The sequence below is a fragment of the Corythoichthys intestinalis genome, chromosome 15 (assembly GCF_030265065.1).
Source record: "Corythoichthys intestinalis isolate RoL2023-P3 chromosome 15, ASM3026506v1, whole genome shotgun sequence".
NCBI classification, from domain to species: Eukaryota; Metazoa; Chordata; class Actinopteri; order Syngnathiformes; family Syngnathidae; genus Corythoichthys; species Corythoichthys intestinalis.
Genome location: NC_080409.1, coordinates 31,266,286 through 31,286,986, shown reverse-complemented (window position 1 = coordinate 31,286,986; position 20,701 = coordinate 31,266,286). Strand labels below are relative to the sequence as shown.

General features: G+C 38.6%; 1 protein-coding gene across 1 annotated transcript in view; it reads left to right on the top strand.

The window, feature by feature from the left end:
* The window catches only part of fbln5 (fibulin 5), a 36,018-nt gene extending 15,340 nt beyond the window's left edge, over positions 1-20,678 (top strand). Inside the window, exons 8-11 of the mRNA XM_057858984.1 lie at positions 2,736-2,858; positions 2,955-3,081; positions 3,157-3,352; positions 20,250-20,678. Coding sequence (XP_057714967.1) covers positions 2,736-2,858; positions 2,955-3,081; positions 3,157-3,352; positions 20,250-20,411 — 608 coding nt within the window. The 3' untranslated portion in view covers positions 20,412-20,678. The remainder of the gene's footprint in view (positions 1-2,735; positions 2,859-2,954; positions 3,082-3,156; positions 3,353-20,249) is intronic.
* Positions 20,679-20,701: the final 23 nt, after the last annotated feature.

The following is a 20,701-nucleotide window of genomic DNA, read 5'->3' as shown; positions in this document are numbered from 1 at the left end:
CGAGGGATCACTGTATCAGCTTTATGTACAGACTGCTCTTAACTCATTCACTACCATTGCCCGAAATAGAAAATTACTATATAAATAAATAGATACCCTTAGATTGATGATTTAGGGCTATAAATGCATTTAACTTGACTAGACAATAGACATCAAATCCATTTTAACTGGGAAGACTAACACTGAATTATCATGTTTCAGTGATATTGACGGCGATAGATGTCCAGTTCATTTTGACCTGGAGGGCTGACAGTGATCGTCCGATTGATGCTAGCCACTAACATTGCTGCCAGCTCCTCCCAATCAAATTCAATCGAACCTCTCTCAACACTGGGCATGTGCCGGTATGATATTCTGACGCTATGATAACCTTAAGCCAAAATATCACGGTTTCACGGTATCCCGGTATTGCAGTTACAGCTCTAAAATGTATTACTTTGAGATATCAGAGAATTGTTTTTTCCATTGACAAGGATTTTTATTTTTCAAAATATATGAGCAAATTGGAACCAAACTATAGTAATACAAAAAAAATAAAAAGTAAAATCATAAAATAACTGAAATATTCTAAATAAAATTAAAATAAATGCAGTCCTTTACGTTAGCCTAAACCCACAGCTCAACATTATTACCATCAGAACAAAAATAATTGAATCATTTTCCATTAAAAGCACATGTGTATGATTCGTATCATGTTTACATTATACACACTCTCTTTCTCAACACAGACTGTTGCCAGAGAGAAAAAACAACAACATAATTTACCACTGCTAAACACACTAAAACACCCTGCAGTTACCTCTCGTAGCGTTCATGACAGTGTTTATTAACCTTTAATTTTGCATAAATGCGAAATCATATTGTTATCGCAAACATGTTTTCGATATCCCTCCTCCTCTAAGCTGCGGCCGTCTGTAACTTTTTTGTAGCTGAAGTATTCCCACTCCAGAAATTTCGTTTTCTTTGGGGAAAAGTTCACCTCCTCGAGCCATCGTGTAGCACAGCTGACTCACTGACACTGAGCAACAATCAGTGGGGGAAGGTTGAGCCTTGCAGCTGCCAGCGAAGGATTTCGCAATGCATTTTGGGACATAAAAATTACCGGTAGCTTATACCTTAGGGACTGTATGACGAAAAAATTTTGCGGTTTTGAAACCTTGACGTTTTCATACCACAGTATACAGTACCTTGAAACCGGTAATGGGAACATGTTTACTCGACACCAATGGCAGCTAACAAGTTCATTCATGGAAAAAAAAAACATTAAATCCATTTGAACGTTAGGAACGTTTTTGATTTGTTTTAGATTAGATCAGCTTTATTTGTCATAGCAATTGCAATGAAATTTAATTCCATGTTCAGCCCAACTGAGACTGTTACAACATCACATAGCACATAAAGGGGTATGAAGGCATTAAAAGCACATGTACATGAGGGTTCCATAGAGTCAAACAGACACCATTTAGGGTGAGGCAAGGTTGGACAAGGGTGCGCTATGAGGACGTGGGCAGGCGCAGCGTCTAGCCATGGCACTTGTGCCACTTTGTACGTCTTCCAGACAATGGTAGGGGAAGACTTAGGTGTGAAAGTTTCAGTCCAGTGTTCTTTGTTTATTTGTGTTAGGTGATAATTTAACAAAATTTCTCTGTACAATGCAAGGGCGTAGGTTTGCATAGGGACGGTAGGGACATAACACTACCAGTTTTTCAGGATGCTTAAATTATCCCCACCAACTTTTAAGCAAACTTATTTGCGTTATATAATGACTTTAGTTATATAGGTCATTTAGATTGTCTTTCTATATGTTGTAAGGATAGAATTGATTACAGTACAATGACAGTACTTTCATTATGTTTACATTTACATTGACCCCTTTTCACTCGATGAAAGTGCCAGTCCATTTTTTTCACCTTCAAACTCACGTTTGGTTGGCTGATGACTTGAACCCCACCCCCCCATGCCACCTCCCCTGCTCCCTTCGAAGACGAGGGATATTAGAGGTTTTTTTCCGCCAGCAGCGGCCACTGTAAGTAATGTTAAAAGACGTCAATGTTGTGGAAGTGAGGAACACACCACTAATTTTGCTACTGCTACAGTGCTTCAAGTCAATTTTACTCACTTAGATTTCTTGAAATAAGAGCTACCTGAAAATAAGCTTAAGAATTATTTTAAGCAAAAAGTTTGTATATTTAATCTTAAAAGAAAAACTTGTTTGTCATAAATGTTCTTAATATTGTTCAAAACATTATTTGAAAGCAATTTTGTCTTGATTTAGGTGAAAACCTTTAGATGTATGGGCTCAATATAAACAAATTGTAATATTTACTTAAAGAAAGTGGAAGAATCTGACGCATTCATCTGTTAACTAGCCTTTAACACTCAAAACAAGATGGAGAAAATTATTTGACTACCGGTAGCTTTAACAAACATTATCAGATTAAGACATTATAAATTTGAGGTGTGAAAGTTAGTATAGGTCAATACAGATTTAATTTGCATTAATCATTTAGCCTATCAATTAATCAGGTTCACATTGGTGAGAAATGTAGCCCTGACCCCTGTTCACACTATATGTTTGGTCTTATTAATGTCCCGTCCCCAGCAAAAAGTGTACATGCAGGTTATGATTTTATATCGCCCCTACCAATATTGAAAAACAGCTCATTTTAGAGCAATGAGTTAAGGAATATTTTCAATTGTACTTTTGAATTCATCTTAGCTTTAACTTCCCACAGACGTGGACGAGTGCAGCTTCTCTGAATTCTTGTGCCAGCACCGATGCTTGAACACTCCAGGCTCCTTCAATTGTCTCTGCCCGCCCGGCTACTATGTCTACGAGGACGGCCGCAGTTGTGAAGGTAGCGAGCCGAAGCCAAACAAATCAAATGCCCTTCCTCTGCACTCCCATGTTTGAACTGACCTGGAGCGGTGTTGTCGTGTGCTTGATTTTGAAGATATCAATGAATGTGAGAGTGGTAACCACACCTGTACAACAGAACGAGTCTGTTTCAATTTCCAGGGAGGCCACACGTGCTTGGCTCCTTTACAGTGTCCGCCTCATTACGTTGACGCGGGTGACAAGTGAGTGTGACTTCCTGCTTCTTAATGTCAATTTCAACTCGAGCGTCGCTCACACACGCCACGCCGTGTTTGTAGTCAGTGCATGTGCACAACTGGCAACCCCGCGTGCAGGGACCAGCCCTTCACCATCCTCTACCGGCACATGGACTTGTCTTCCGGGCGAAGCGTGCCCGCAGACATCTTCCAGATGCAGGCCACTACACGCTACCCGGGCGCCTTCTATATCTTCCAGATCAAGTCGGGCAACGACGGACAAGAGTTCTACATGAGGGTGAGTGACACTGGAAAAAAGCATAGTTGGGGCATAGACTTCACTATCAGTTGATGGGACACGGTGCAGATTCGTAGGAGGCCTATTTAAAAAAAAAAACTTAAAATTCCAATATTTTCAAAACCAAAGCTGCTAACGACCTGAAACCAAAACGGGCACCTCATTTAGGCATACAGTGGGGCAAATAAGTATTTAGTCAACCACTAATTGTGCAAGTTCTCCCACTTGAAAATCACATTGTTTGATTTAGAATTTATTTGCAAATCATGATGCAAAATAAGCGTTTGGTCAACACCAAAAGTTCATCTTAATACTTTGTTATGTACCCTTCGTTGGCAATAACGGAGGCCAAACGTTTTCTGTAACTCTTCACAAATTTTTCACATACTGTTGCTGGTATTTTGGCCCCTTCCTCCATGCAGATCTCTTGTAGAGCAGTGATTTTTTTGGGGGGCTGTCGTTGGGCAACACGGACTTTCAACTCCATCCACAGATTTTCTATGGGGTTGAGATACGGAGACTGGCTAGGCCACTCCAGGACCTGGAAATGCTTCTTACGAAGCCACTCCTTTGTTGCCCTGGCTGTGTGTTTGGGATCATTGTAATGCTGAAAGACCCAGTCACGTCTCATCTTGAATTCCCTTGCTGATGGAAGGACATTTTCACTCAAAATCTCTCGATACATGGCCCCATTCATTCTTTCCTTTACACAGATCAGTCGTCCTGGTCCCTTTGCAGAAAAACATTCCCAAAGCATGATGTTTCCACCCCCATGCTTCACGGTGGGTATGGTGTTTTTCGGATGCAATTCAGTATTCTTTCTCCTCCATACACCAGAACCTGTGTTTCTACCAAAAAGTTCTATTTTGGTTTCATCTGACCATAACACACTCTCCCAGTCCACTTCTGGATCATCCAAATGCTCTCTAGCGAACCGCAGACGGGCCTGGACGTGTACTGGCTTCAGCAGGGGGACACGTCTGGCAGTGCAGGATTTTGAGTCCCTGGCCGTGCATTGTGTTACTGACAGTAGCCTTTGTTACTGTGGTCCCAGCTCTCTGTAGGTCATTCACTAGGTCCTCCCTAGGCATGTGCTGGTATGAGATTTTTACGGTAAAAATACCACGGTTTCACGGTATCACGGTATTGCAATTATAGCTCCAAAATTTTGAGATGTATGGGTTTAAAAAATAAAAATAAAAAATCCATTGAACAGGATTTTTTCAAAACATATTTGCAAATTGGAACATGAATATAATGTGAAAATAAATAAATTAACAACAAATAACAAATATTATATAAAATTAAAATAAATAGAACCTAGACTATACCCACAGCCACAGCTCAAGTTGCTCAATATTAGAGTAAGAACAAAATAATTGCTATAAAAAGTAAAAACACTTCTAAATAAAATTAAAAATATATACTGTATGACTTTTTTTTGAGGGGGGTAAGCTCAAGTGAAGTTTCGCCATTTTCAGCCACTGTGTCAACTCTAGTCTACATGATGCCATGCCTTTGTGTTAAAAAGAACAAAGAATTCATAAGTTAATAAGTTAGTTAAACATGTATAAGTTAGTTTTATAAATTAGTTAAAATGTAAATATTGTTGAGGAAATGTTTCATCTAAAAAAAAAAAAAAAAAAAAAAAAAAAAAATGAGGAGTGAGACCTCCTCTCTCAATTAGCGATCTTTGACGCGATTCTTATTCTTTCCGCCCTGCTTTCAAGCTTTTCTCTCACTCAGCGGCTGTGAGACATAAAAGAAGCTGCTCCCCCAGTTTAGCCTAGGCTAACATTCGTCTTTGTAAGTTTTAATTAGTTTGTATATTGAATTTGAAAGGAAAATGTGTGTTTTGTTTTTGGCGAACTTTTTAATGGAGCTACTGCTATCCTGTTGAACCTAATCACACTTGGAAAAATACAATTGTACAGCGTTTTAAATGTATTTATTTGTATATTTCACCACGATTTGAGAGCTCAATAAATTGAAGAAAAGTACGCCTTGTGTTTGGAGGATTTGTTTTTGGGTTTGCTGGCTGTTTAGTGACACTCACTTCAACAAACGGGAAGGGGTGAGCGGTGCCGCACCAAGCCACTTCGGCTGCATTTTGGCACATGAAAAATAGCGAATACCGTACTAAGGTATGACGGAAAATTTTAATGGTTTGGAAACCGCGACGTTTTCACACCACGGTAAACCGTAAAACCGGTAACCGGCACATGTCTAGTCCCCCCGTGTGGTTCTGGGATTTTTGCTCACCGTTCTTGTTATCATTTTGACGCCACGGGGTGAGATCTTGCATGGAGCCCCAGATCGAGGGAGATTATCAGTGGTCTTGTATGTCTTCCATTTTCTAATAATCACTCCCACAGTTGATTTCTTTACATCAAGCCAGGTCTACAATTTTGTCTCTGGTGTCCTTCGACAGCTCTTTGGTGTTGGCCATAGTGGAGTTTGGAGTGTGACTGACTGAGGTTGTAGACAGGTGTCTTTTATACCGATATTGAGTTAAAACAGGTGCCATTGGAGTGGAATTTTATTGTCATCATCATCGGTATCATTGACAATCATTGACAATTACAAAATGTGATATGATTTGCCCGAAGGAACCGAAGAATGAGGACAAAGGCGGATGAGATGAAGCATATGCTTATTGTTACAGGTCCCAAAAATGGTACCAGATAACAAATACAATAGTCTGTGGAACAGACAAAAGTGCATGAGGAACGAGGACACGATGTTGCTCATGTGCTGTCCAAATTCAGTCTTTTTAATTTCAACATCATGACTCCAACATCACATTCACATCCGCTTAAATTAAATGTCTTCATGCTCAATAAAACGAAAATCTATTCAAAATAATATTTGCAGTTACAAGAATACATATTCTTCCAACCAATAACAGTCTTGCTTTACTGTGATGGATACAACTGACATCTGTTGTCCTTTTCAGCTGTACGACATACTTTCGCCACAAGGGGACGCGCGCGGACGAATATAACGGTTTCATTGTCACTCTTTTCTTTTCACATCAACAAATAATCATTTTACACGTTCTTGAACAACACAGATAATGTACAGAAAGTTCGCTAAATACCTTTACTAAACAACATGTCCGCTATATACATTTATTGAACAAAGGTGGGAGAGTAGTGACTACAAGTTTTGTATGACGCAATCTATAGACTACCCACAGACGTCACAAAATCACGTGGTCGCTGTATGGTTCCGCCCCCTTGTCCGTCATTTTGTGTCTGTATTATCAATGGTCTCAATTGATCGAGCAATTTATAATGCATTTCATGGAAGACCCGGTGCTTTCGGATGCCGTAAACTCACTTGATGCGTTGCATAAAAGGCGTTATGTGGAAAAGCTTCAGTTTATCCATTCGCCAGATCCATATTTGATGCCTAAATCGATGTTTTTCAACCCGCTGTCTCCGCCATATTTGCCTGACATCTGCTAGCTACCCTGATATGTTCAACTACCTTGTCCACACAAAATCAGCCTATTCTCACGAAAGTTTGAAAAACTAAGAGCTTGGAGGCTTATAAATACTTCGTTGCTGGTTGGGTGAAACAGGTCCTCGTCCACGAAAATTCGGCAGGAATCTATCTTGTGCTTGGAAAGGTGAGTTACGAAATTTTCAATTCAAAATCTTTTGTTATTGCTAACATCCACTGTCAAGTCTAATGTATTTCATGTCGTTTGTCAATGGAGTTAGGGCTTTTAATGTTTATATGGTTTAGCGATAGCACTCTCACTACATACATACGTGTATGTTGTCGGCGATTAGCCTAGCAATGATCTTAATTGTGGTTGTCAGCCCAAAACCCTCTAAATATATATTAAATGCATCTTACCAGATATAAAATGACTACTACATAATCTGTGGTAATCGTTTGGAGCCCAGTTTTCTCGTCGAATTGCAGCAGCCCATCTCGCTCTCTTCTCTCCGGGTCTCTCGGAATCCGGTAGAACTTCAAGTCTCTCCGTCTTCTCCGTCTATCTTCTCTGTTATTGCAACCGACCGCTACACACGCCTTCACCATTTTGATTATTAATGTTAACGAGCAGAAAAACACGTCGTAAATAGGAGGAATGTACATAACCGTAACAGGTAAACATGATGTGTTGACGGACAAATGGGCGGCACCCAGGGCCGGAGTGGGACTCATTTTCGGCCCTGGAATTTCATGCCTCAGACCGGCCCACTCATTTAAAATTATGTCATTATGCATACACGTGTTAAGTTCAGTGTTCTCTAAAGCCGTGTACTGTAATTCTGTGTATTCCAATTCAGTGCAGGTAATGGTTGTTTAACAAGGTGGCTCTATTTTAACAAGTGCAACACAACATATTTTGAACAAATTTAAAAATGGATTTAAAAAAAAAACTATATTAAATGATACATTTGAAAAATAAATTAGGCCAGTCAAACGATTAAAATTTTTGATCAAGTTAATTACAGCTTAAAAATTAATCGTAATTAATCGCAATTCAAACCATCTATAAAATATGCCATATTTTTCTGTAAATTATTGTTGGAATGGAAAGATAAGACACAAGATGGATATAAACATTCAACATAAGGTACATAAGGACTGTATTTGTTTATTATAACAATAAATCAACAAGATGGCATTAACATTATGAACATTCTGTTAAAGCCATCCATGGATAGAAAGACTTGTAGTTCTTAAAAGATAAATGTTAGTACAAGTTATAGAAATTTTATATTAAAACCCCTCTTAATGTTTTCGTTTTAATAAAATTTGTAAAATTTTCAATCAAAAAATAAACTAGTAGCCCGCCATTGTTGATGTCAATAATTACTTACACAATGCTCATGGGTGCTGAATCCTATAAAATCAGTCACACCCAAGCGCCAGCAGAGGGCGGCAAAACTCCATAAAACACAATTAACAAGTGGGCATGTCATTGTACTGTCATTTAAATCTGTCTGAGCAGGGCATGTGCGTTAATTGCGTCAAATATTTTAACGTGATTCATTTAAAAAATTAATTACCGCCCGTTAACCCGATAATTTTGACAGCTCTAAAATAAATGAATCAATAAGACCTTTTCTGCAACATCAAATATTAACAAAATGAGTGCTTACAGATAAAACAAACATAGCAACATAACAATATGAAAAATAAAGAATACGTATTGCACATTGTAACAACTTCTAATGATACTATTATCCATTTTCCATTTCCACTTTAAAAACGCCACGTAAATGATTACATTAATTCTAATGTTAACTCGCTGAACGACATGGCAATCCTACCTTCCAGCTCTGCACCTGTGGTGTGTTCATTATGGCTAATGCTTGCTGCTACATATCCCTTGTGAGGTGCTACAAGAAGCCAAAGTTTCCACAATTACATATTGTCGTATCACACGGTGCAAGTTGCATTTTATTCGCCATCTGGCCTTACCACTTTCGTTGTAATCCTCTGTAGTTTGAGGCAGCAAGGTCGCTGCATGAAAAAAAAAAGCTATTTTTGCGCATTTTGCCGATTCTTTCACGAGTGCTTTTCTCTTTTTAATTCTTATTTTTCAGCGCCACCCTTGCTCTTTTTATCCATCCGAGCACCGAATTAGCAGCTAATTTGGCTCAATAAAGACTACAATTAGGGGGCGGAGCTGCATGCTGTATTTTTCGTCTGCACACGTGAGGATGAGTCTGGAAAAAAAAATACTTTTTTTTTTTTTTTTTTTTTTTTTAAGACGGCCCACAGGGACAGCGGTAACAGAATGTAAGTTATACTCAGTGACACTGTCACAAATAAATACCAAACAAAAAATGATAACAGTGTAATTTTTTTTTTTTTTTAATAAAACCCGGACCGGCCCATCTGGCCGGCCGGCCCTTCTGGAATCGTCCAGAAGCTCCCGATTAGTCACTGGCGGCACCAGTCAGGAGGAAGGAGTTGTGACGTCACGTGGGTAGGGTCTATATCGCAATCTACAATTCTACAGCAGAGGGCAAAATAGCTGTTGCTATCACTTCGCCATGAGAACGCAGTTTCTTTTCACTTTCTTTTGTCAATTAAACTTCTTAAATGACCATCATACTTGTTCTTAACATATAATCAATACAACAAAATTACATTTGACTCAAAATTAGTCAACATTGGTGAATACTGGCCTGTGGAACAGACAAAAGTGCATGAGGAACGAGGACACGATGTTGCTCATGTGCTGTCCAAATTCAGTCTGAAATATGGGCGGAAGTCCACATCTAAGACGAGGCCAGACGGCAGCATTTCCGGTGTCAAAAGTTCCACTTACTTTTCCCTTTTAATTATACAATTAATAACAAAATGAACCTAAGGGTGAATTTTGTTAATTGTGAACCCACAATTTATATTGATATGATGACATATTTTTGTAGTTACTACATTATCAGTTTCCCGTCCCCCATACAACTAAAGACGCACATTCAGGCATGGAACATACATCAAAACTGTACAATAACACAATCAACAATCTGAGTTTAGTAACTTAGAGTCCAGTCAATTAGTTTCAGGGTGTACATCATGTCCCTGACATTTTTGCATCTGTTAGCTGTGGAACCTTTTGTTGTGGCTCGCAGCGGTCGCACTTAAGTCCACCGACACCTGGTTTATCCTTAGTGTGTTCGAACCATCCACATACACGAGTTGTTATACTGGTCCGCTGTGTAGTATTTACAGTTATCCAGCTATTATATTCAGTTGGTCAAGACTAGTGATAGCTCTTATCTTCATATCTTGCGTCTTGACAAGGATTCTGCAATCCGAGACCCAGGTGTTGGCTATATTCCCAGCCATTAATACAGGTAACGAGTAGGGATGGGAATCGAAATCCGATTCCAATTCGGAACCGGTTCCGAGTGTTTCGAGGCCTCGACATCACAATGAAAAAGCCTTAACGATCCCTTCAACGATTCCTAAAGACGCGTATTGCGTCGTGACGTGTGTTGTTGTCCAGACGCATCAAACTAGCATGGCGCCAAGAACCACTCGCTCCAAAGTTTGACTACACTTCACCAGGAAAGAGTGTGAAAATGAAAGGTTACGACGGGTAAGCACGAGCATTGCAGCCATAAACATAACAATGACAGCACGTAGGTTCAAACGCTCCAAAGTGTGTCTTCACTTCACGAGGAAAAATTACAACAAAGCGACTTGCAGTCATTGCAAAGTGGAGATAACTGCATCGGGAGGGAATACGACTGCGTTGTCCTCACAGAGAGGCTAAGGCTCAGTCCTGGCTATACAGCTAGCTAAACTCCCAAATGACGATGCAGAAGACGTTGGTATAATTTGCTGACTTTATTCAACCATCACTTGAAGAGTGAAACTAAGAATAGAAATGAAACAAATCAATTTCGTCCCGAATAACAAACAGGTTTGCATCAACGTAAATCAGCGATGATTAGCTGCTAATAACAGTAATAAGAAATGGTTAGCATTCGTTCGCTAGCATTAGCACATCGTTCAAACCACTACACAACTGGATTTAAGTGTCCGATCGCGAGTGGAAACACAACAACAACAACACAAAAGATGATACATACAGGCGTTGCCTCTGTAGATATTAACATTAACAAAGAACGTAGGCTCGTAGAAGTTTTTCCCTCTCTCACTAACTCGCTCACTCACATGGATGCGGCATTTCTTCGTTGGGTGTAAGCGCGCTCTTCTTCACGTGAGCGCGTTCTTCTTCGCGTGCGGAAGTGCAAGGGCGCCCCCACTTGAGCGTGTAGGCGCCATAAAAACTAAAAAGCATGCAATTCAATGTAATGGTAAAATAATACACGTTAACCCAGGGGTCCCCAAACTGCGGCCCAAATACGGCCCGCCTCCACATTTGGTCCGGCCATTTTGACATTTTTTTTTTTCTCAATCGTGTTATTTATTTCCTGGCCTTTTCCTTGAAGAATTCACAGAAGGTTATTTGGTTATTATCTATCTAATTGTGTTTTTATTATTAATTATTATTATTATCATTATAAAGAATCCAGAAAGGGTTATTTGATTGTGGCTTTCTGAAAAACAATAATTTTTTACATTTATGCACTTCTGCAATCGTCACACTTTTTCTGTTACAAACTGACCCCGGCCCCTCATCAGAGAAGGGAAAAGTTATGTGGCCCTCACAGGAAAAAGTTTGGGGACCCCTGCTTTAACACATATTGCCAAAGGCAGAACAACAACCTATCTGCCAATATATACCAATATTTTTTATTTCTATTAGATAAATGTTTCAGTAAAGTGTTACACATTCTTGTGTATTTGCCACTTATTGCCACAGTTAACATTAAGGCTTTGGGCCTCTTTTGATCTCGTGAGTTTGTAAGGTTGTGACTTCTGATTAAACAAACTCGATGCCAATAAAAACGTTTGTTCTTCTTTTTCCCCAAATTAGAATCGATAAGAGAATCGATAAAGAATCGAATCGTTAAACAATATCGATAATGGAATCGGAATCGTAAAAATCCTATCAATTCCCATCCCTAGTAACGAGTGGAGCCTCGTTAGATCTCGTTAGAAGTAGTTAGACCTCTTCGACAGCCAGAAATCTTGCTTGTTTGTAGGTGACCAAATACTTATTTTCCACTCTGATTTGGAAATAAATTATTTAAAAATCAAACAATGTGATTTTCTGTTTTTTTTTTCACATTCTATCTCTCATGTTGAGCTTTACCCATGTTGACAATTACAGGCCTCTCTAATCTTTTCAAGTAAGAGAACTTGCACAATTGGTGGTTGACTAAATACTTATTTGCCCCACTGTATATGAGTCTCCATGAGCAGCGACATAATAAAATTCAAAGTCGTTCCCTAATAAAATCCCAATTAATTATTTCTTATACAAGTATAACAAAACTTAAAATGGCTATAAACTTCTCAAGTTTTACTCTAGATGCAGGATCATCTTCATTCTACTCAACAAAAGCAAAATTTTGCATTTTTCTAAATACAATCACAACTTATTTAGGCTGAATTCCGATGTTACTATTGCCTCAGCATGGAGGCACGTCTTACCAGCTATCTGGCCTTTGTTGTTTTAGATTGCAATGTTACATAAAATAAAACACGTTGAAGGAATCTGACCTTTTAGCCAGACTGCCGGAATTGTGTCAGCCGAACCGCCAGAACCGCGCTGGACCAGCTCTAACGACGCGGGCTGGCGGGACCCCGACATCCCGGCCAAAAGCCCAAACTCTGCACGTTCACCTTAGTCTTAACCCCTTGTACTGACTCCATTTGAAAGCTGGAGAAAGGCTTCGAAGCACGAGTTGACAATTTATTCAGGTCGACAGTGATCAAACAGCAAGGCAAACAGAAAATAGACTCAGGCGGGAAGGCAAGGTCACCCTAACACACGTCAACAAAAGGTTCCCGAAAAAAATGACAACGATTAGTTAAATATTCAGTCTTTTGAAGGCTCTCGCGGGGCGGGCTGTGGGCAGAAGAAGGGTGTGTTTAGGATAATCTATCGCAGTTTGGGCTGTTTAGCTCGTGTGTCACTGTTGCTGGGTCATGGTTGATGAGGCAACTGAGGTGGGAGGTTGGGCTTGTCTTGATGTCTGAGAGGCGCCAAGCTATCAAACTTAGTTCTTCATGTTCTCGGGTGTTGCTTAGGTAGGCCGGCGTGTCTTGGCCACACCGAAGAGATGATCACGGCATCTTTTCCTTTGCTTATCAGGCGAGGGCTGATATGGAATGTACTGATGACTCAGCACTTGCCTCCTGCTTTGTGAGGAGTGCGTCTGTGTATTATAACATATTATAATTCTTATATTATAATTAGGGCTGTCAAAATTATCGCGTTAACGGGCGTTAATTAATTTTTAAAATTAATCACGTTAAAATATTTGACGCAATTAACGCAGATGCACCGCTCAGACGGATTTAAATGACAGTACAGTGAAACGCTCACTTGTTGTGTTTTATGGAGTTTTGCCGCCCTCTGCTGGCGCTTGGGTGCGACTGATTTTATAGGCTTCAGCACCCATGAGCATTGTGTAAGTAATTATTGACATCAACAATTGCGGGCTACTAGTTTATTTTTTGATTGAAAATTTTACAAATTTTATTAAAACGAAAACATTAAGAGGGGTTTTAATATAAAATTTCTATAACTTGTACTAACATTTTTCTTTTAAGAACTACACGTCTTTCTATCCATGGATCGCTTTAACAGAATGTTAATAATGTTAATGCCATCTTGTTGATTTATTTCTATAATAAACAAATACAGTCCTTATGAATGTATATATCCATCTTGTGTCTTATCTTTCCATTCCAACAATAATTTACAAAAAAATATGGCATATTTTATAGATGGTTTGAATTGCGATTAATTACGATTAATTAATTTTTAGGCGGTAATTAACTCGATTAAAAATTTTAATCATTTGACAGCCCTAATTATAATATTAAACTATGGTTAAATCCAAGAAAAACTACTATCTCCTTCAACGTAAAAGGCGAATTTCTTTTTTGTATGGATGCAGAAATGTCTAAATTACTACTTTTTTTTTTTGCCAAAAAATGGGCAGTTGGCCGAAAATTGCCTGATCATTTGAATGTAAAGTTACGCTACAGTGTATGGATACAAAATGGCGGCCATCACAAAAATAAGAGATTTTTAAATGGAAAATTCTTGTTATTAACTGCGTACATCCCGGAATTTCTATACATATGAATATAGAACAGTCTAGATCAGACATGTCCAAAGTCAGGCCCGGGGGCCAAGTGCGGCCCGTGGTCAAATTTCATCCGGCCCCCAGCCTCTGTCATAAAATCAATAACGTCTAGCCTGAACACAGACATAATGAATTGGCCAGCAGTACTGCAAACAGCATATGAAGTAGCTTACACACAAAATGCTGCCCCTCATTTACCCACTAAAAGGCAGCAGCACTTTAACCCTGTATTGCCAAATGTATCACATTTGATACAACTAAAATTTCATGATTTTGAGACTGATTTAGAATTTTGACATTTCTTTTTGAAAAAAAAAGTGATGGATGCAAGTCAACACATGCATCTCCAGGTTTCATGAGAAAGACACATGATTTAGCATGGGTTATAGATATAGAGCGCTTATTACACATATTCATTTTGACTTTTCTTTTTACAAATTTGAAAAAAAGGTTTCATTAGGACCTTATTTTTCAAATTTAGGGATTCTCTGATAATTGCTTCATGTTGGAAGTATTTAAGGGCTAAGCAACATTACTCTGTGTGACCCATTACTTCCATTTTCTAAAATGGTGACAATCCAAAAAAAAAAAAAAAGAAAGCTGATTGTGACGGCCGATGCGTCAAGGATAGGTGGAAATTAGACTATTTCTTCACTAAAATACGCAAAAACTGTGTCTGCCTCATTTGAAAAGAGACGTTGCTGTTTTTAAAGATTTCAATGTGAGGTGATATTACCAAACTGGACACGCTGACATGTATGACAAGATTACAGGGAAGATACGCAGCGAGAAATTGAAGCAACTAGAAGCTAGTTTAATGTCACAGCAGCAGTATTTCGCAAAAGCCCGAGAGTCGAAAGAGAAAAAAAACATTAAGCAAATGTGACACACTGAATGGCTTGCTAAAATTTGCTTAGATATACTGTTCTACGTAAAGGACGTCAGCCAAGGTCGGCCCCCCACATTTTTACCACACCAAATCTGGCCCCCTTTGCAAAAAGTTTGGACACCCCTGGTCTAGATTCTTGGTTAAACGCAAAAAAACGAGCAGTTATCATTCATTTTAAGTAAATATTTCGAGCTAAAATTATGCTATTATGTAAATCCAACGTGGCGGCCATCACAAAACAAAGAGCTTTTTAAGTTGAAATTCTTGTTATTAAATGCGTACATCCTGGAATTTCTATAGATATGAACATAGAACAGTCTAGATTCTTGGTTAAAAGCAAAAAAACACGCAATTATTTAACGTAAATATTTCAAGCTAAAGTTACTCAAATTTTTTCCATGCATTTTTTTCACGTTTCGAATTGCATGCATTGGGGCTATTTTGGATAATAATTACCTTGAATCCTCGACCAAATCACTCTTGAGACACTCCTGCCCGCTTGTATGCAGTAAAACATTTGTCCTTTTTCCATCTAAATCCGACATTTGAACGCAGCGTGTGTTTGAGTTTATCACAGTGAAAGCCAAACGCTCTTCCTGGGTCGACCCCCAACGGGAAGGTGTGGTGCAATGCTTGTGGGAGCTGTCATGTCAACTGAGGGTGAAGTCTATGGTTGGGGATTTGTTTTTAGGGTCCATGCTAAATTAGTGTTGCACCAATACTGTTTTTTTGGTTCTTAATACCAATTCCAGTCGCTGGTAGTGTGGTATCAGCCGATGGTGATACTGTACCATTACCATGTTTTGTTTTTAAAAAAATGTCAAAACTACATATTTTTCTTAATTTTCTTATGGCTGCTTAACTCATTGGCAGCCTTTGATGTTGCTAGATCCATTTGGACTAGGGACTAGGCGTTCGTTCATTTGCCCCTCCCAGTCCAAAGGGATTGGACGTCTAGCGCCGTCAGTGGCACTCAAACATGAGCTATTAACAGCAGTCTTCCCAATTTAAATGAACTGGATGTCTTTCCTTGTCAATGGCGGGTAATGCGTTAATCTAGCGTTGTCTGTTAATTTTAGGATGATATTAGGTGACTTTCTGTTGGTTTCTGGGTCACTTCCTGTATATTTGAAAGAATCCACTGTTGATTTTATGGCCTTTCCGGGTCACTTTCTGTAAATTTTGAGGCTTTCAGGTCACTTTTGCTGATATCGGAACATTTTATCACCCATGAAAATGGAACCTTTGAAAATGAATGGGGATATTTGTGTCAAATTTTGGAGCAACCATACATTCTGAGCAAAAACTGACTGATAACGTTTGTTCACTTTGAATTTTGTATGCGTAAATTATATGAATTGGATAGAAAATGTAAGACGAGACAGTTTAAAATTTGAAATTTTTACTGTTTTTTCCATTGGAAATGAATGGGGCTTTATTCACCCCCCCAATCTGAAAAGTATGAATTTTTGGAACGTTTTGAAGTTGGAATGATGAGAATCAGTCAATCTGCATGGTCTGTGAAGCGCGTCGGAAAAAAAAAAAAAAAAACGGACAGAAAAATAACCCAAATATTTATGGGGAGCATTCCCACAACTAGTCAAGTCAATTATTTCATACTCTGTTTAGAAATTCAGATTCAGCTTCTGATGGTTTTAGCAGTATATGTTCATGCCAGCAGGGGGCGCCAAGACCATTAACTTTTGGAACCTGTGAAAAAATCGATTTCTGTGTAACTTGAAAATTAAAAATATTTCAAATGTATGTTTTTCTTTATAGCCCCTTAAAAAGAAATGTTAGTTAACTTTTTTTCGAATGCATTTTCAGTAGACGTGGATAATTGTGGGGGTGCTTTGCATTGCATAGCTCCCCACATAAAATAACAAAAACAGTTAAGATTTCAAAATGTATCTTATTCTACTCTAGTTGTCTACAAAACGATTTACACACACATAAAATATCTCCAAATCAACACAGATAAAAGTTATAGTATATAGTTTTTGCTAAAAATGTACAGTTCTGCCAATATTGAAAAAAAAAAAACATCCCCATTTATTTCCAATAGCCATATTTGTGTCCAGTGGCGCGGGAAGTGAAGTGCTGAGCGTGCTGTAGCACCACCTGGTGTTGGGGGGGAAAAGTGTTCTGGCATAATTTTTGTTGTTGTTAAAAATAAATGAATACAAGGGCGTAGGTTTGATCTCAACATTGGTTGGGGCGATAACAGCATAATCTGCATGTACACTTTTTGCTGGGGATGGGACATAAACAAAGACCAAACAGATTGATTATGAACAAGGTTCATTGCTACATTTCTCACAAATATAAACCTAATTAATTGTTAGGCTAAATGATCAATGCAAAATAAATCTGTATTGACTTACACTAACTTTCATGTATATTGGTTCAGGTTATAAGCCGTTTGATTCAAACCTTTGTTTTCAAAAACTACTATGGAACATTTTGAAAACTTCCAGAATAAATGTATGGATTTTATTAGAAAATTTAAATGAAATATTTGACAACTATATTTTTCTGGTTATACAGTTTCCAGCAGAGTTCACTACATTTCTCACAGTTTCATTAACATTAACAGTTGAAAACAAAAACAGAAGGACTATTCTTTCTAAGCAGCTTCCTACTCGAGTTTTGCAGATTAGCAAGTTCACACAGTTTAATGTTATGCTAACTCTGATGCAGGTCCGACTTTCAGTAGAAAATTAGTGGCGTGTTCCCCAACTCCACAACATTGACATCTTTTTTTTTTTTTTACTTTACTTACAGTGGCTGCTGCAGGCCGAAAAAAAAAAAAAAAACTTCTAATATCCCTCCTCTGCGTAGGAGGCGGCATGTCGTTGACATGTAATTCTGTCGGGACTATGTGAGTGTGCATGTGGGTCTGGTAGTGGTGGTGGTAGTGGGGGGGGGGGTCAAGTCATCAGCCAATCAAACTTGCGTTTGAGGGAAAAAATGGGCTAGTACATTCAGGAATAGGAGTAAATGTAGGTCTGAACATAATGAAAATAATTTACTTAATAATGTTATGGTCAATTCTATCCTTGCAACATATGGGAAGAAAATCTAAATTATATACCTATATAATTAATCTCATTATTTAATGGAAGTAAGTTACTTTGCCGAATGTATCACATTTGATACACCTGAAATTTCATGATTTTAAGACTAATTCAGAATTTTGACATTTCTTTTTGAAATAAAAATGATGGATGCAAGTCAACACATGCATCTGAAGGTTCGATGAGAAAAACAGGATTTAGCAAGGGTTATAGATATCTGAGCGCTTATTACACATATTCATTTTGACTTTTCTTTTTACAAATTTGAAAAAAAGGTTTCATTAGGACCTTATTTTTCAAATTTTGGGATTCTCTGATAATTGCTTCATATTGCTGACATTAAAGGGTTAAAAGTTGGTGGGGACAATTTGAGCATTCTGAAAAGTTGCTAGTGTTATGTCCCTACCGTCCCTATGCAAACCTACGCCCTTGGATGAATAACTAAGACAATGAGACAATAGAATACTTAACCTTGGGTATTAAATATATATGTTGAAACCGTTTTTTTTTTTTTTTTGTTGATAACATGGTCACCACCATGGTCATCTTGCTTGCTACCAGGTCACGTTGAATAAAGCGCTAATGGAAAAGTTAACTGTTGACAAGTGCAAAACGAATTGGTGATTTTTTTTCTTTACAAAAAACTGCAAAATTTTCTAAAATTCAATTCGAGGTCGAAAATCAAGATGATTATGATGATAGTTCTAGCTACCTTTGGTGTCTTCAAACTGGTAAGACATGCTTGCATTGTAGCCATGTTGTTTGTTGTTGCTGTTGAGCTACTGCCGGGCAGAGCGCTGTTGGATATTCGTGTGCAATTTATTTTAGTGTTGTAAAAAGGGGGTGTTAAACTGAGGCTTATTGGACCTTTTAGTTATCAAATGTGTTCGTGTGTCATTGCTCAATCTAGTTGCACTGATTTGCGTTATAATACTTGGCCACTTTTATTTCCAATACAAAAACTCCAACACACACTGTATGTGAAATAGAATGCTGCCTTTGTGGTAGCCTCGTAGTAGTACTCAACTATTCAGCATGCATGTGTACTGCAATTGTGCATGCCTTGGGTGGAGAAAACGCGCAAGCATGACAAATTTGGATTGAAACGGCTGTTTTTGGATGGGGAAACACTAAAAAAAACAACCTGGTAACACGTTATAATAACTATCCGTTTTAATAGTTAATAGATCATTAGTAAACTGTTGATAAATGATTTATTGTTGATTTGTGAAGTATCTGTTAAGCATTTACAGGGTGTTCCAATATGGTTGACCCCATTCTAAATGCTCATGCTAGTTGATGGATCTTAATAAAACTATACACACTTCATGTTGAAGGTCATAAGTTTTATTGGTTAAACATACAAAGAAAAGTACAAATATTTGTTGGTTCTATGGCAGATTTTCATAAATGTGCAACATGAGCGCTGCCTGCAAAATGCCTTATCAAAATGCCTTTTCTTTTGAAGTGAACGGCATTTCTTAACCTGAAAAGATAGAAATGCCAGACGTTACACACAAAAACTTGAAACGTTTCTACACAAACTGTGTTTCAGGTTAACAACACCCTGTAAATGCTTAACAAACTTTTAACAAATACTTAACAAATCAACAATAAATAATTTATCAACAGTTTACTAATGATCTATTAACTAGTAAAACGGATAGTTATTATAAAGTGTTACCAACATCCTCAGAACCCCATGCTGTGAGTGACTTCCAGTGCTCCTGTTTGTGTCCAACAGGGGAAAATGACCCTACATCTAAGGGAAGTGACTCAGAAATGCCCTAAAATTAACAGGAAATTATCCAAAATGTACAGAAAGTGACCCCTATCTACCTTATAATAAAAAAACTGGTCGACAATTGACTAATTTCCGGCCATTCACAATGATAGTTATCCAATTCATTTAAACTGGGAGCACTTCATTTAAACTGGGAGGACTGGAAGTGAATGCTTAGCTTTCAGTGCCAGTTTTCAGTTCCCTGACGGCACTAGACGTTCAATCCATTTTGACTGGGAGGGGTGATTGAATGAATGTCCAGTGTAATTGTATTTGACATCTAGCGCTGTCAATGGCAGTCAATGAGTGAACAAGGACCCGAAAATGCACCATAGTGCAGTGACCCATTTCTCCAGAAATTGCATTTTCTAGTTCAAAATGCATTTATGAATGTGGTTTTACATGTTATAACCCATCCTGGAATTGACTGTTTTAGCAAACCAGCAACATGAGCGCCACGCTGGTGCTGTCGCGGCCCATCTCTGGTCCCCGAGAGGTGGTCCTGGACCTGGAGATGGTGACGGTCAACAACGTAATCAACTTCCGCGGCAGCTCCATCATCCGGCTGACCATCTTTGTGTCGGAGCACCCCTTCTGACGCGCCGCGATGGTCGGGAAGACGGCCGACGGACGGAACGCGCCCCGCCCCGCCTTAATGGACTCATAACGACGGACACTTTGGCGGGATGCGTCCGGTGTACAATTTCTGGCATCCTCTTTTTAGAAGCACCGCAAACGTTGTATTCTCATCACCGCCGCTGCTGCATCTTCTTCCCTTCAGATCAGCTGTGAACCAGACTTTTATTGTCAAATATGATTTAATGATTGCAATAAATGTCTGTGTTATCAGGCCGCTGAAACCACCGCTCTGTCATCATGCGTGAATTC